This window comes from Xiphias gladius, chromosome 21 (genome assembly GCF_016859285.1).
Source record: "Xiphias gladius isolate SHS-SW01 ecotype Sanya breed wild chromosome 21, ASM1685928v1, whole genome shotgun sequence".
NCBI lineage: Eukaryota > Metazoa > Chordata > Actinopteri > Istiophoriformes > Xiphiidae > Xiphias > Xiphias gladius.
The window spans coordinates 5550851-5564741 of record NC_053420.1 but is presented as its reverse complement, the minus strand read 5'-3'; the positions used below and the strand labels follow the sequence as shown (position 1 = coordinate 5564741).

Below are 13891 nucleotides of genomic sequence, written 5' to 3'. Positions count from 1 at the left end.
TATTACTCCTTTTTCAGACCATAAAGATTTTATATTTCAGAAACTTACCCACAGCCTGGAAAACCAATCTTTAATGTAATATCATCTCAGTTTAAAGAAGATGAAACAAACAACAAACCGAGAGGTCCTGTGATAGATACACTAATCAACATGTGTTGTGAGTTGAACAATGAGGCTTATTTTTGCTTATGTACTGGGTGATGGTTTGCCATGAAATTCTGTACAGCCATTCATGGTCCTTGGATAAAACTTACTGACTTTGGGGATCACTGGACTTTTCATCTGGCACTATTATCAAAAATTTCCATTTGTCCAAAACTGCTAATGCTAATTTTCAGATGTTAATACCATCATGCTAAACTAAGAAGGTAAACATGATAAAAAAAATTATACTTGCTAAACAGTTCACCTGTGTACAACTGAATGCATCACAGCTTTTTAAAAAGTAACTCTTGTGATTCGACAGTATTATTACATCATTGAGTGCATCATCTCCCTCCTGCTGGATGATGGTGATATTCTGGGCATGGCAGCTTTTGGCTCTCGTCTAGGGGCATAAAAACGAGTGTGATGTTTAGGGTTTGAGAATTACTATTGACAGTTGTGGAATTTCATTATGAGCATCAGCTGAATGTGTACTGTCATCCTGTATCATATTTTTATCTCTCCCTTCTGTTAGTGTCCTTAATGATTTGAACTGGACCCCATTTCAGAGAAAAAAACTGTTTGTTTATGTCTGTCGTTTTTGTGACATCGTTTCTCGATTTCTTCACATGGTTCTCACCTGATGTGTGTTTGTGTGTGTCAGTTCTACCTGCAGGACACTAAAAGCAGCAACGGGACGTTCATCAACAGCCAGAGGTTGAGTCGTGGTTCGGAGGAGAGTCCACCCTGCGAGGTCCTCTCCGGAGACATCATTCAATTTGGTGTTGACGTCACTGAGAACACACGCAAAGGTATGTGCACATCCAAAATATGTTTACACACAGGGTAGTATTAAAACCCGTAACACAGGCATGGTTTATGTTGACCACAGTTTCAGAATGGAAAGAATCAAAGCAAGATGGTTACAGTGAGGTAAAACATAAAAAGGTTTTTCCTTCCTCTACCAGCCTTGTAGTTGAAAACGCACACACACAAAACTGGAATAATTACACTTGACTAACCCTCAAGGGTACTGTAGGGCTCATTTTGCTTAGGTCAAAGAATACATAATTTACAAATACAAAGAGCAGTGCAGATATTGAGGTCAAATTTTCAGCTCCACTAATATCACTTTCATACTGGAGACCCGGCGGGCAATGGACCTCGTTCATTCGAGCCTGCTGTTAGTGGTTAATCTGTGAACGTCACTGTTTCAAAAATAACCCAGTCTATAACTGCCAATTTCACTATTAAAACACCAAACAGTGATTTGTTTTCATAGAATTAAACAGAATTAAACTGAAGTACATTTGATAAAATAAGCACCAAATAAATTTAGATTTTAGCTGATTTTTTCAGAGGAGCCATTGGTTTTCATTCATTAACAGTATGAAAATGAACTGGCCATCATCATTATTATCCATCATTATGACAATACCGTAGGGCTATTTAAATTTTTGTCAAAGTTACCATATTGTTGTGAGGTCATGCAGTGCAAACTTTTCTTAAATTGCATTACAACTAAGGATGTGATCATTTCCATTATTGATGAATCTGTTTTTTTTGTTTTGTTCTGTTTAATCGTTTACTCTATAAAATGTCAAAATTGCCGGAAATGCCCTTCACAAATTTGCAGAAGTTTGCCACCTATCTTGTGCTGATCCCAGCACAAGAACTGTTGAGGAATATACACTCAAAGCCTCAAGTGTTAATCACGAGACTTGATGGAGTTTCCTAATGCAGACAAGTTAGCCTATGGATTTTAGATATGTTTTTAGATGATATGACATGTTGGTTGTTGAGCTCTGATATGCAAACTGCTATTTGCAAAGTTTACGCTCGGTTTTATCAAAACCAAGCCACACTGACAACTTCCTTGTCATGGTGTCAACTAGTTTGGACCCGACTGACTAAATATTAATTTTTCATTAAATAAGTCAGACCTAGCAGTCTCCATTAGGTTGGGCGAGACACACAGTGACTCCTCGTCTGTTTCTGTTGAATATCACAATCAGTGGAATAATCTTTATCAGTACACTTTGTATGAAATCAGCTGTGTCGGTTTTTAGGTAGGTCATTAACATGAAAACAGTATGGAACAAAAAAATGTCCTGTGGTGAAAACAGCACAGCAATTCAGAGGTTTTGAAAGTGTAGTCTGCACCAGCTTTAACCTGCATCACTGTCAGTCCCGAAGGTATGAGGGTGGCTGCTATTTATGAACCTTTTTTCATACCTGGTGGGTGATAGTATTGTTCAGGATTCGCTCCACGGTCTCTGTGTTTGCTGATGACGAAGGACTCTATGGCAGAACTCAAGTTTCTCCTGAGAGGATGTGGACATTGACATGGTGGTTGTCTGTCTGTGTTTCCAGTCACCCATGGCTGCATCGTGTCAACAATCAAACTCTTCCTACCTGATGGGATGGAGGCACGCCGTCGAAGCGAGTAAGCACTCTCAGTAGTTAACACTGATCCCCTAAGTATTGATCACTCACAAATTAAATGATTAGTGCAAATTGTATTAAAACGTCCTCTGTGGTTAGATGGCTAGAGTGAAAGATTGTGATATTATTTATGCTTGTTGATTCATGATTATCATTGGACAGAAAACCAAAAACCAGTGACTTATGTTTTAATAGTTATCTGGTCACTATAAATGATGTTTGTTAACTGCCTGTCTGCCTGATCTTACACACCCACAAACACACACACACACCAAATCTCTGCTTGCATACTGATGTGATTATTGTCAGTCTAGTTGTTGATGAGGACAGCCATTCTGTTAACAAGCTGTGAGGGAAATGGTGTGTATGTGTTTGTGGTTGAATCTGTGTGTGTGTGTGTGTGTGTGTGTGTGTTTGTGTTTTTGATCTTTGTCATAATCATTTGAAAGCTATTGTTCGTGTCGGTCAAGTGGCCATTTGATGTTTACATTGATTCATACTGAGGTTTGGAGAAGGAAGGGCATTCTGTTCAAAAATGATCGGAACACAAATGTGCGTATGTGTACAGTTAAATGGGCCATAGCAGACCAGCAGCTGACCCAGCATGGAGCTTCCTACTGTACTGGGAGTCCCACCTGTGTGTGCGTGTGTGTGTCTGTGTTTTTGTAATTGGCTACTGTAGATGCCATGTGGAATCTCTGTGTGTGCATGTTTATGTGTGTTTGTGTGTGTGTGATGCCAGGCCGTGGTGGGCAGTGCCATCTGCTGCCCTGCTGTCCGGCTTCCAGTCTGGAAAATGCAGACGAGCATCCTGCCCTGCATGAATACAGACTGAAATAAAGTCTCCTGGGTCTGCTCTGCTCCCGCTGTCTGTGTGTTGGGCAATTGAAGAGCTGAGTTCAATATATGTGTTTCAGGAAAACACATCAGTTCAGCTGAGTTTAATTATACATAAGATTGTTCTGTAAACAAGTTGCTTAGTGAAGCAAAGAGCTGAAGATATATGGGAGATATCTTACAGTACTGAAAAAATAGAGACATAGTCAAAAAAAATAATCAACGCAAAATAACCACGGAAATATTTAGTTTAGAAATGTCTACTTCAAGTCGCAAAAATGGGATGACAGCAGACTTTGCAGTTTTGCAAAGGTTTTGGTCAAATATACAGCAGCAGTGAGCTGGTTAAATGAAGCGTGTCCACTTACTTTAGCTTAGATTAAGTCAAATCTCTAACACATCATCAAGACACTGGTGTCTTTCCGTGCAGTCTCACAGTTGCCCAAAAGGATTGGAAATTCAAAGACCAGCTACTGACAACCCTTGCACAGATGTAACCGATGTCTCAGGAATGCACAAAAACCACCGGCACAAATTTGCTCTTTTATTTTATTTTAATATAAACTTAAAGAATCCAAACATTAGTGATTATTAATCATTCATTAATTAATCATAAACATGCCCAGTTGGACCAGTGTGGAGGAAGTTACACGCTGTTAGACTCACATACTAGGGATACCACCCACCATCACAAATCCAAATACTACTTTCTGCAACTGGTCAGATTTTAGTAAACGGACCTTTTCATTCATCAAGGAGAGCTTTACTTATCAGTGTACTTAAATCTGGGCAGCTCTGTCACTAATAAAGTGCAGCTGGAGATTGATGTATTGATGTCAAGCAAAGTTAGACACATTAATAGCTGAAGAATGTTTCTGCTCCTCGGTGATGGCATTAGCCATCTGGACGTCTGCCAAATACAACCGTGTGTGTGTGTGTGTGTGTGTGTGTGTGTGTGTGTGTGGGGGGGGGTAAAACACCTGTATTTACACAGTGGACAAAATCTGTGTCCTTTGAAAGCTTGATTCAGTTTTTATCTTTGCTTACAACTGTAGGTGTGAGATTGAAAACTCACAGGAATAGTTTGATTAATTTACCCTTGGGTTCTGCAGTTAAAACATTCTGAAAAGTGTAACCTTTTTCCACTTCCAGATGCCGTGTCTGGTAAATAGCTGCAGTCTGAGCTGCCTGGAGCCACTTCCATTAGAATTAATGTAAAACTGGCAGTGGCAGATTTAAAAAAAAAAAAAATAATAATAATAATACAGTGTGAACACACCGATCCTATGTTGTTTTTCTCTAATGCAAAACACCAGCCGTGACATCACTGTGTGGCTAGAAAAGTTTAAAAACATGCAGAGGCAGCTTTCTGCCTGTGAATCAATGTGGATTTGTTCATTTTATTCATGTGGTGACAGAGAGCAGAACACAGAGACCAACGAAAAACGATCCAATTGAACTTAAATTAAAGCTCTAACCCTGTTATATTGAATATCTCATGTTCAAGTTTTTCTGCAGGAATCCTGGGACTACTTCTTTTATCTGGGGAAAAATAATTCTACCGGGTACAAATATGACTCTAAAATAATGAAGTCACACCTCCAAGGCGTTTCAGGTTTAACCACTATTGTCTATCTCTAGTCGCTGTTCGCGACAACAGCTCTCCTTTGTTTCCCTTTCCAGTCTATTATTACCTGCCATATTTCCTTAAAACACACTCTCGTGCACACTTGTCGCCAGGTGGTTAGCGAGGATATTTCGTTTTTAGACCCGTTGCTCTCCATGTCAGGTGAGTGGAGGTTTTGAATGTCAACTTGTTGAGGACATTTACTGATTTTTATATTGAAGAGATTCAGAAAAATGAAAACTCCACCCATTTATGCCACACCAGGTTAGTTATCTAGCATTCCTTTAGTCTCACACAGACCATAAAGGTAGTGAAGGATCATAGTTGCTGCAGGGAGGAGAGGTTTGTTTCCTCACAGTAAGTGCCAGGAGGGGTGGAGCTACAGTAACTTGCGCAAGTTAAAGGACGAAAATCAGCTGTTTTGCTCGAAGGAGGGGAAGGGCAAAGAGTAGAAAGAGAGAGTTTGTGTTATGGGATAACATCACTTTCGCTGTGGAAAAGCAGAGAGGAATCAGCTGCTTGGTTTGACACTAGATGAGAAAATCAAGTGAAAAGGGGGCAAGGGTTCATTTTCTCACAGGAGTAGCTCAGTCAGCCTGAGATAGAGGCCGAACAGTGAACTTTGTCCTGTGACAAATCACCAGCTGACACACACAGGAAGAAGACCTGAGAGGTAATGTCTCTGCTGTCCAGAATCTGAACCAGGATTTTTAAACTCAGATGCTGCTGATCAGGCTGGGGCATGGTGTTGATTGTTTATGGAGCCTTTTAGCTGTTATGACTTAAAATTTGCGTAGACTCAAAATGTAAAACTTGAACTGGTAACAGTATGTTAAAGGAGCACAGAGTTATTTACATTCCATCATAAAAGGAAGCTGAAAGTCTAAAGTGGTTGATGGTCCAACACAGACCTGATTTCTTGTGGTTTGATTAAACGACTGTTGGGTTTGTTATCCATGCTGTATGCAGGTAAAAATGAGTGACCACAACTGAAGCAGCAGCTGTGAGGAAAGCATCCTTTACTCTTTTGTGGTTCCTTATATACATTAACTGCTGTTTTAAAAATAGGCCAATCTTTCTTTACGAATCTGTGGCAAGTAAGGAGGTCCTCCAGGACAGGTCCATGTCTCTTCAATAATTGGTCCAATTGTCCTCCCAACTAAGGCCTTTGAAATTTTACAGTACCTGAGTTTTGGTATAAACTGAGCTGCAAAAAATGTTTTGTTTTTTTTTTTTTTGTTTTGTTTTTTCCATTACTGAATTTATTTTGATTCATAGATTTTTATTTTTACACTTCATTAGTTACTTGTTGAGTCTGAAAACATTCCAGAAAAGTTCACATCACTATTTCCCAGAACCCAACATTTTCAGTTGTTTTGTTTTGTCCAGCTAACAGTTGAAAAAAATATAGTCCATTTACACTGATACCACAGTGAAATAACAGAGAAAATCAGCTAATGTGTAGCATTTTTCCTTGATAAATTATCTAAACTCATGATTGATTATCACATTTACATTTTTTCTGACAATTGACTGAGCACTAGTTATGGTACCAAAATGATACTTTTTACGATATCTTACTTGAGAAACAAACTTTTTTTTTTTTTTTTTGCTAAACCCTTTTTTTTTTTTTGCTTTTTAACAAAAAAGACGATGTTAAATGTTCTGTATGTCTAAGCACAAGCAGCCGGGCAAGAACTTTGTAAAATCGGAAACATTTTGATTTAAATCAGAAACTGGTTGATTAAAGAATAAGTAAAGAGAACAAATCTGAAGAGATACGTGATGGCAGCTTGGTACTTGACAGTTTTTTGATAGTTGTTGCTAAAGACATATTTCGGTCACTGCCAAATAAGCTTTGAGTTTTGATGTCGAGCCGTATCCAGGCAAGCTCTAAATGTTCTCCATGACAGCTTCATGTCCTCCAGAACAGGTCTGAGTTTGTGGTGTGAATGTAAAACCTGTTTAGTGGTAGAAATTTTTGAGCAGGCCACGGATGGAAACTAGCCAGTGCCAGTGTTCTCCGTCATCAGTGTCTGCTGGACTGCATGCAAAACACACTCAGCTAGATCTGATTTGGATGACTGATTCCTATGGACCAGCTGCGCTTTGTGTGTTTGTAGGCAGACTTGTGTTCATATGTTCTTGTAAGCCATAGTTAAAGAACTGTGAATGTAGGTCATGTTTTGCTTTGGATTTTTTTTCCACATTTTTAAGATGTGTTATTTTGGAGCAATGCTGGTCTGGTCTCTGCAGTCAGTGTTTGAGGATGACTGAAAATTAGTGATTTCCTTGATGTAGACAGAATCAGCTGTAAACACCTGTTTTGAAGGTTTCACTTAAGTTCAGTTTTCACCACATCCTGAACCACTTCACCTGTGTCTGGCTCAGTCTTTTTCTTTGTTTTGCTCACATACCAAAATATTTACAACGTGTAACAAAGATCTGCGGCCGGACCAGGACTGGGTCCGTTGTGATTAGAGTATTGAACCTGTCTGTTGTTGTCTCTCCCTCAACTATTTTTGTCGCTCTTCTAACAAACAGCACATAACAAGACTACAGTCACGCTAGTGGCTCAGTGACGCTTTCAGTTAAATGATAATGTCAGAATGTTAACATGCTTGCAGTGACAATGCTAACATGCTGATGTTAAGCAGATAAAATCTAGACTGTCATTAGTTTTGCATGCATTTGGTCCTAAGTCAAAGTGTTGGAGAAAGTAAAATTTTGACCAGATGATGGTGCCAGATGAAAAGTCAGGAATCACTAATGTAATTACAGTTCATCCTGAAGGGAACAAGAATGTCCATCCAGTATTTGTAGAGGCATTTCACTAAAAACCTCAATTACAAACCTCATGGTGATGCTAGAGGAACAGTCATTAGGATACTTTGTCTGGAAACCCTGAATGTCTGTACAAAGATATTTTAGTCTTTACGAAAGTGGTCGACCGTCCAACAGTCCGACATTGCCATCCATAAAGCCATGCTGTTAGCATACTTAAAAGATAATGTGATCATTCCCACTCTTGCTTTTTTTTAAAATGATGTATATCTGTAAAATTCCCCAATTGTAAAATACAGTGGAAGTGCAAGGAAAAAGCCAGAGACAAAGCCTCACAAGTTCAGGAATGTGAAGCCCCATGTTACAGGTTAAGTTCCAACAGTGGAAAAGGGCTATTTGATTCATGAACTGGTGGAAAAAAAGAAAAAAAAGTAATCTAATGATGAGCAGGGGGACTCCTGTTGTGAGTATGCTGTTTGAGTGACAGAACTGCTGCTGGCAGTAGTGATAAATAAAACAACATTATGCACAGTTATTGCTGTGGTGATGAGAATTAGACCGTGACAGACCGCTGCGACTGAATGAATGTAGCAGAAACAAACTGTTGGAACTACATAGTAAGATGGAGTCATTGAGGACAAGGGAGTCCTCTTCAGGTGGTCCCACCACCAGCAGTCAGAGAGAAGTTTAACAATAAAGTGCTACGAAATGAGTGCGTCATTGCTGAGATGGAGTGTAAATTTATTATTTTAAATGGGCTGTGGGAAAACAGATGGAAATGCCACTAAAAATCAAATGGAGATGATACGTTCTTACCATGTGTGCACTTGTGTTTTTCAAAATTGCAACCAGTCTCCTTCTGTCTGTGCAGTTTTTAATAACCCCCTTTGCTGAATGCACTGCATGTAATTATGATTTTTAGAACATTAATTTACTTAACTTTACTATTTGAAATCTAGCTTGAAATAATCACTATAACATCTCACAGAGACTTATTAAAAACACTAGATAAAACGAGATAAAAAATCTTGTCGGTGAAGTTTATTTATTTTTTGGAGGATTACAGTATTTCCTGAAGTACACTAGCTTTTCATCCTGGGTGTTAGGTGATCGACAGGCAGCACAGCTCACTGTAGTGTAGTTTTGATATTTCAACACTTAATTCAGCACAAGAAAATCAGGATCAAACAAAGTCTCTGGTGTTTACTGTCATGGATGATCTTGCTTTGTGGAAGTTGTTTGTAACACTGAAGGAGAACAGCATTAGAAACTGATCTCTGTAGAGAACCTGCTCTGTTGAGCTAAATGTACAAAAGTCCCTTTTAAATTATTGTCTTTTCCTCTCAACTATCGTATCCAATTCACTCCCCCACACTTTGGCCTAACTGCAAAACAGATATCACTAATGAAAGTTCTCTTTCTACCCCACCCCTTTATTCTGTCTAAGCCTGTGCCTTTTTTAGGTTAATAACTGTGATTGTGTAGCACAAGCAAGCTTTTTTCTTTTTCTTTTGCCTACCTTTACCTTTGGTTGGGTTGATTTGATCTCAGTAGAGTTGGTTCATCTCTTTCAGTCTTTCGTTTCTCTATTGTTCTGTTGGCCAAGTACAAACATTATATGAGATCTGGATTAGGATTAGGTTGTACCAGCCATTTGTAAATCCATCACTTTTTGTGTGTAAAGTCTTCCCTAAGTATTTAGTAACTGCCAGCTACTGTCAAACCAGTGATTTACCAAATCCGGTTGCATCATTAAGACTTCAGGAATTTCTTCGAGTAAAGACCTTAGTAATGTGTAAATCGGTAACATACCTTCCAAAAATAAAGTTCAATGATGCCAAGTCAAGCATTCTGTTCAATTGGGGGGCAAAGAGCTCAAAAATCGTCCCTTTTGAAAAGCTGGAACAAGGGGATGTTTATTTTTTATTGAAAAATTACTTTAACGATTAATCCATTATCAAAATATCTATTGCCAGTAAAATTTCTCCTAATCGATTAATCAACCGATAGTTTTCACTCATTATCAAACAGCATTTTGATGAAGAGTCAGGTCAGATATGTCGACAATATTCCATATTGCCTCCTTTACAATTCACTCTTAATGGGTTATATAATAGAAACAGAGCTGGATTTGAAGGAAAAAAAATTAATTTTCTGATTAATTGTAATTTTTATTTGAATGCCCCAGTATCAATTCTTAAGATCCAGAGATTGATCTTGCATTTGCATCCTTTTTCGTTAAACGTACACCTCGACTAAATGTAATGTGTTTGCAGTGGTAACTTGTTGTAAGTGTTTCAGTTAGGGCTGAATGATGTGTAAAATGTCTACTTTTGGAGTTGTTGTAAAAGGTTAAGTTAAAAAGTATCGTAGATGTTAGCTGGCAACGTGAGCCGCCTTGAGTCACGTCGGTCTCGTAAAAAGTGACGTGAATAATAACAGTCCATGCAGATCTGCCGTAGTTTATGGTACCGTTTTGACTCGGGCTCGATTCATCTTGTAATCATCTAAAGGAGGCACAGACTGAAAAAAGACTCGGCTCACAGATCCGAGCTCTGTTTGTGTTTGTTGGAGGGATATTATCTGTGGCTACGAGATATGAAGCCGTGGATGTGATGCAGGCTTTTTTTATTCTTGCCCAACTGTTTTACACACGTAAGCCTAAAAATATAGATGTGTCATGTTTTAGTCGTTTTGTGTTCATCAAAGAAAATAAGTCCTTTGACCACAGCTTTATAACAGTGAAATGTGTTTACGGTTTAGCCCATAATGTGCACTGTACACAATTATATATTCAAGGAAACAACAGTGTTGCTTACGTGTTGAATGTAGAAGAAATGAAAGTTCCCAAGATAGTCTGAGAAACGCTTTACACAACACTGTTATTTATCATATGTAACTGAATTATCAAGAATCAAATCAAAATGAATTGATTAAATTTACTGAGAGAGGGTTGTGTTATTTCGTCATAGTCCTTGTCGGAGCTGCTGTAGTCCCCGCCTTTCCTGCTGGTTGATAGTTAAAAATTAACAGAGTCAGGTTGTACTTTGCCCAGAGTCAAGTTTACCTTCATTCCTGAACTCTTACTGTTTCCAGGTAAATTCTGGATTATCTTCACCCCTCACTAAAACAAACCTGTGTGACCTTGTGGTGTCTCCACCAAACGGCAGAGGTCTTGTTCCTGCAGGGTGTGAACTGAAGGTGGCCAATTTTCGCCACAATGCCACTGAGATGGTGGTGTTTTAGTTCTGTGTGAACAAAAAAACTCACATGGATTGTGATCTTTTTGTTTTTAAATTTACTCTATGTTAAATCAGAATAGTCTGGTTTTTAAATCCCCATCCATGTAACTACTGTCACAGTTCCTAACAGTAACTGTGTTAAAACAAAGCAGGCATTTGACACAACTGTGCCACTGAGGCACTTCTATAATAATAATAATAATAATAATAATAAGAAAACCTGAACCATTTTTGTTATATCATAAATTGTTATATACACCTGGCTTGTGGTACAGCAGAGTGTCTGTGATTAAGAGGAGCCAGGTTGTGGAATCATATGGATTTGTCATGAATTTCTCTCTGAATTTGGTTCAGATCTGGGATTTTAAATTGATACATCCATTCTCTGACTCATTTATTCTGTTGTCTCCTACATGTTTATTGATCTTTACACCCCAAATCGCAATTTACTGTACATTTAATAGCCTTCGGTTAAGGCTGTCACATTTATCGTTTGAACCTGAAGGAAGCAGTTTATATTCGATTTAAAGTCTATGCGCAACAGACTGTTTGAAGTAGTTTTCCTTGTAATCCAGCAGTGGGCGCTCTAAAACTTCACTATCAGCTTGAACTATGGCCATTTTGACAGGTAACTAAGCTAGTAATGTTATGTTGTTTGCTATGAAAATGGAGGACACTAGCGAGCAAAGCCGCCCTGAGAGGACAGTCACGACACCAAAGCATCTGAGAAGCAGTGTGTGAAAGTATTTTGGGTTCTACACCATATATGGCAAAGTAACTAACAAAGATAAGGCTATTTGTGGAATTTGTACAAAGCAGCTGTCTTACACTACAGTGACAACAAATCTGCTGACTCACCTGCTAATTTGCCATCTAAGTGAGGCAGCAGAGGCACCACAGACGAGTGGAGCAACGGCAAGTCTACAACCTCATCTGACTGCCCACTATTTGGCACATGAACAAATTGTGTGTCATTTCAGGTTCATTTGAACTTAATTTTTGGAAAAACTGACATTTCTACCAAGGGTTAATCCGTTTTGTCGTGAAATTCCCTTTCGAAAAAACCAGAAATGGAATTTGGCAATTGAAATGTTTCATATGATTACTTATACGGCAATTAAATATGGAATCATATTACACACAACCATTATCACATGCCACATTTTATTACTTCTAAGGGATAAAATAATGCAACTATTCTACTGACTGTGGTAACTAAAAACTGATGGCTTGTTGCCGACCTGATGGGGCTGTCCTACACATGATCGGCAGCAGAATTGTTTTGTATAAGCTGATGTTTTACCTCAGTTAAACTTGGACTTAAAATTCATTCAAATACTTTCTTAATTGTACTTCTTTAAAATAATGAAGGAACATGATAATTATCTTGAGCCAAGGTATATATGTAAAAACTGAAATTATATTGGCTGGTAGCTTTAGTCTCATGGGATTCTGTACTTAAAAAGAAAAGGTAAAAAAACTCTGAATCTACACTATAATCTCTGTAGTTTACGTCACTGACATCTTTTCAAGTAGGGACATCAGTAAATGTCCTATCATTTATGAAAACACTGACAAGGATACTAATTGGGGAAAAAAGGTTAACTGTTTAAAATATATAACTATTATCAGTAAATCTATAAGTAAACAACCACAGGGTACTATCAGCAGTGCACACTTGAGATTGTGAACGAATTGATTGATTGGAGTTTGTCTTATTGTGGAGTATATGATTGAAAAATATACAAATCTAAGATACAGTTTGAACTTTGACTTTGTTTGTCGACAGCTATCAGTAGAGCTGAAACAATTAGTCGATTAATCCTGAGGAAAAATAATTGGCAACTAAAACCAAAATAGCAAAAATGTTTACAATAAAAACCAATTTGGTAAAGCCCATCATGTTCAATTTTGTTGGGACTGTCACAGGTATTTGTTAGAACTTTATGGTCACTTTTGAGGCTGCAGTTTAACTGTTGTTAAGTAGATCTTCCTGTGTGTGTGTGTGTGTGTGTGTGTGTGTCGGTGTGTGTGTGTGTGTCGGTGTTTTTGAGGCTCTGGGTAAAGCTGATATTGAGTTTGGGAATTGAACTAGCCATAAATTAATTTCCTAAAAGAAAAAATCAACAAGGGAATCCATTTTTGCAGCTCTGAATTAACAAAGAGACCTTCAGATATTTACAAGTCTTCAAAGCACCGTGAAAGTGGATGTGATTTATTTATTTTTATTTTTTTCAGCCGTTGTGCAGACGACTTTGATGTGGTGAGATGAAGGTTTTGTTTAATGAATAGGAGAAAAACGAGTGTCACAAGACCTTGAAGAACCGTTTTTTTTTTCTTCTGTCGCTGTGGTTACTCCATGTGTCTTCCCTGCTGTTTCCATGGTGACAAACGGTTTTCCCCTCTCTCTATTTCAGTGTCATCCAGGCTCCGTTACCACTACCTGTAGACAAGGTAAGAGCAGAAATGTGTGTGCTGCTGTTTGGTTGCCCTGTCACTTTTTTTTTTTTTTTTTTTTTTCCCAACTGCAAGTTGTCTGTTTTATATTTCCATGTAAGCCTGCACCTCAGTGATGGAGCTGCAATTGTGTGTGTGTGTGTGTGTGTGTCTGTGTGTGTGTGTGTGTGTGTTGGTTAATTTTCACACACATAAGTAGTCTTTGCACGCGCGCGCACACAAAAACACACACACACACACCCTTAGTGGAGTAGTAAGCTGATAGGGGATTGCTGTGAGTTTATGCTGCTGCACTACAGAAGTCTTTCATGTGAACCGGGGGCAAAGGTTTTTTTTTTTGTTTTTTTTCCCCCCC

General features: G+C 38.4%; 1 protein-coding gene across 11 annotated transcripts in view; it reads left to right on the top strand.

Moving 5' to 3' along the window:
• slmapa (sarcolemma associated protein a) overlaps positions 1 to 13891 on the top strand; it is a 75220-nt gene that overhangs the window by 23644 nt on the left and 37685 nt on the right. For 10 of the 11 annotated variants that reach the window (XM_040158548.1, XM_040158547.1, XM_040158553.1 and 7 more), the window contains 3 exons: positions 809 to 956; positions 2518 to 2590; positions 13497 to 13533. In XM_040158548.1, the coding sequence (XP_040014482.1) occupies positions 809 to 956; positions 2518 to 2590; positions 13497 to 13533 (258 nt within the window). Of the gene's footprint in view, positions 1 to 808; positions 957 to 2517; positions 2591 to 5496; positions 5727 to 13496; positions 13534 to 13891 lie in introns of those variants that run through there. The other variant, XM_040158554.1, reaches the window with a different exon arrangement.